Source organism: Diabrotica virgifera, chromosome 9 (genome assembly GCF_917563875.1).
Source record: "Diabrotica virgifera virgifera chromosome 9, PGI_DIABVI_V3a".
NCBI classification, from domain to species: Eukaryota; Metazoa; Arthropoda; class Insecta; order Coleoptera; family Chrysomelidae; genus Diabrotica; species Diabrotica virgifera.
In genome coordinates this window covers 171778737-171781754 of record NC_065451.1, presented here as the reverse complement: position 1 = coordinate 171781754, position 3018 = coordinate 171778737, and the positions used below count along the sequence as shown (strand labels likewise).

The window sequence follows — 3018 nt, the reverse complement described above, 5'->3', positions numbered from 1 at the left end:
GTCGCCCGTGGCGCCAGCGTGTGTTGTGTATCGGTTGTATTCAATTTGACAATTTGCGCAAGTAATCCAAACAAGCCAAGCATTATTTCAGGAGGAACTATACAAGGTCACAAAAACGAACAGCTATTGTATACACAATGTTAATTTATGTTTATGTAATTTATTATTAATGTATACACACAGTTAAAGAATTTAAAAATCCATTACGATGATTGAGTGGAAAACGCGGAGAAACATCAAAAATACTTCTATAGTTGATTTTTTAATCAAGAGGAGTAAATTAAAAAGACAGATTCACACCCAAGAAAGTTACTAGAAAAGCCACCAAATTCATCTTCTTTTTTCGTTGATCATATCAGCTTTTGATGATAATCCATACATATTATATTATACTAACACATCGCTAAAGAGTTCTAAAAACAACTGTTTTATATAAAAGTAGACTAAAAATCTAAAAATTAAAGGAATAATGCAGAAAACACAAAAAATCGCTGATATACTTAATTAACCTATAAAATGACAGAAGTGCCAAAATTTCTTAAATGTCATTAGTGGCAAAATTTAATAACAGTTGAGTAAACTTGCCTGCGGTTGGACCAATTAGAAACAAGCATTACGGCGCCGTAAATTTGAATCACTCCTCTTGGTTAAAAAACAAACATAGAAGTTGAATATCATAAAGACGAAGAGAAGTTAGTAAAAGAAACAGAATGGATTAGGGTGAAACGTAGAAGTAATAAGAGAAGAAAAATGGATACCTCGCTGTCGCTTGTACAAAACCCTTCCAACCATAAGGAGGAACTATCTGCAGGATTGAATTTACTGTTCTCACCATATCACCAAATAGAGAGAGATCTTCATATAAAAAGAAGACCCTGAAGAATAGAATAGCAGAAACAATACAGAAAAAATCGGACAGGATAAGTCTATGGAATGTATTTAAAATCAAGTATATATTAAATTAAAGCTATGCAGGGTGAGTCATGAGTAACTGTACATACTCCTACCTCGTATAGAGGCCCCTATGGGGAATAACAAATGACCATTAAAAAGTGTCTGCTCCCATTGTTTAATAATATACAGGGCGAGTTTCGCATTTTGACAGAAATTTGTATTCGTCATAATTTTTGAACGGTCAGATCGATGTGTCTCTTATTTTGGTCAATCGTTACACCACTGACACCTAATCAACTGATTTATTCAAACTAGAAAAAAATCAGGTCCGGCTTTAAAAAAATTAGTTCGTTTGGGTCTTAGAAAAAATTTCACCCTGTATAAGCTTTTTGAAAACTCTAATATGAATTTTACAAATTAGACAAATAGGCAATTAAAATAACATATTTTTTCCGCACACGATTGCTTAATTTTTTATAAAAAATTCAAATTTGATTTTGAATTAAAAGTTTGGTAAAGTGAACCATAGATTTAACAAAATTAACTTTTATTAACAAAATTAATTTTTTCTGAACAAATATTTAATTTAAGTTACCACCAACCAACTGATTTATTCAAACAAGGAAAAAATCAGGCCCGGATTTAAAAAATAAGTTCGTTTTGGTCTTAGAAAAAATTTCACCCTGTATATGCTTTTTGAAAACTCTAATACGATTTTTACAAATTAGACAAATAGGCAATTAAAATGGCATATTACATGACAAAAATTTCACCTTGTATACGTTTTTTGAAAACTCTAATATGAATTTTACAAATAAGACAAATAGGCAATTAAAATGTCATATTTATTTTTTCCCCACACGATTACTTATTTTTTTATTAAAAAATCAAATTTGACTATGCATAAAAAGTTTGGCAAAGTTGTTGCATAGATTTTAAAAAATTAACTTTTTTTACAAAAATTAATTTACAAAAACAACGTTTTTCTTAAAATTAAAAGTTTTACCTTTTTTTTCTATAACATGTCTAGCTCTAAAACTTCCCATAACACTTCTTTTGGACTCTATAGTTTAACACAGACGTGATCAAATTGATAAATTTTAAATTTTGCCACCTAATTTTTGCGATTTACAAGTTTGCAACTTTTACAAGAAGAAGACTGAAAGTCTACAACAATTTTCATAGTCTTCACAACGGTAAGAGGTATGTGCTGTAAAAATTTCAGAAAAAAAAATATTAAAATGGAACAGAGTTGTAGCGAGTTAAACCGAGAGTTCATTTTTTTTCATTTTTAGGTTAAAATTCCGATTTTGACAAATTTGATTTTTTAATAAAAAATTAAGTAATCGTGTGGGGAAAAAATAAATATGCCATTTTAATTGCCTATTTGTCTTATTTGTAAAATTCATATTGGAGTTTTCAAAAAGCGTATACAGGGTGAAATTTTTTCTAAGACCCAAACGAACTAATTTTTTTAAAGCCGGACCTGATTTTTTTCTAGTTTGAATAAATTAGTTGATTAGGTGGTAATAGTGTAACGATTGGCCAAAATAAGAGACACATCGATCTGACCGTTCAAAAATTATGACGAATACAAATTTCTGTCAAAATGCGAAACTCGCCCTGTATATTATTAAACAATGGGAGCAGACACTTTTTAATGGTCATTTGTTATTCCTCATAGGAGCCCCTATACGAGGTAGGAGTATGTACAGTTCCTCATGACTCACCCTGTATAAAAAAAGTTCACCCTACATTGTTTATTACATATTTATCTCACCTGAGTTATACTCATCTGCTTCACTCTTCAGAACTCCCAGATCTATGGATGTAGATAACTGATTCTCTATATATCTTGAGTCATCTTCCTTAATTTCAGTTTTTACTGCCATAACTAGTAAAAAATAAGAATTACACATTGTTTATTACTAATTTTTACCGAGTTACCTTCTGGTTTAGTCCTCAGGTCTCCCTGGTCAAGGGATGTGGATGGCTGATTTTTGATATATTTTGATTCATCTTCAACAAACTCATCTTTAATTTCAGCTTTAACTGTCATAGCTAATAAAAAATAGGAATTACACCACATTACTGGTACAGAATAAATATATTTAGTCCAGAAAG

The 3018-nt window shown here is 30.3% G+C and overlaps 1 protein-coding gene across 17 annotated transcripts in view; it reads right to left on the bottom strand.

Annotated features, from left to right (window-relative positions):
* LOC126892106 (zinc finger protein 208-like) overlaps positions 1-3018 on the bottom strand; it is a 168163-nt gene that overhangs the window by 155780 nt on the left and 9365 nt on the right. For 8 of the 17 annotated variants that reach the window (XM_050661550.1, XM_050661549.1, XM_050661552.1 and 5 more), the window contains 2 exons: positions 2842-2955; positions 2675-2788 (listed from right to left, as the gene is read on the bottom strand). The exons of 6 other annotated variants lie outside the window; for them this stretch is intronic. In XM_050661550.1, coding sequence (XP_050517507.1) covers positions 2675-2788; positions 2842-2955 — 228 coding nt within the window. Of the gene's footprint in view, positions 1-758; positions 872-2674; positions 2789-2841; positions 2956-3018 lie in introns of those variants that run through there. 3 more of the 17 variants (XM_050661556.1, XM_050661557.1, XM_050661572.1) reach the window with 2 other exon arrangements.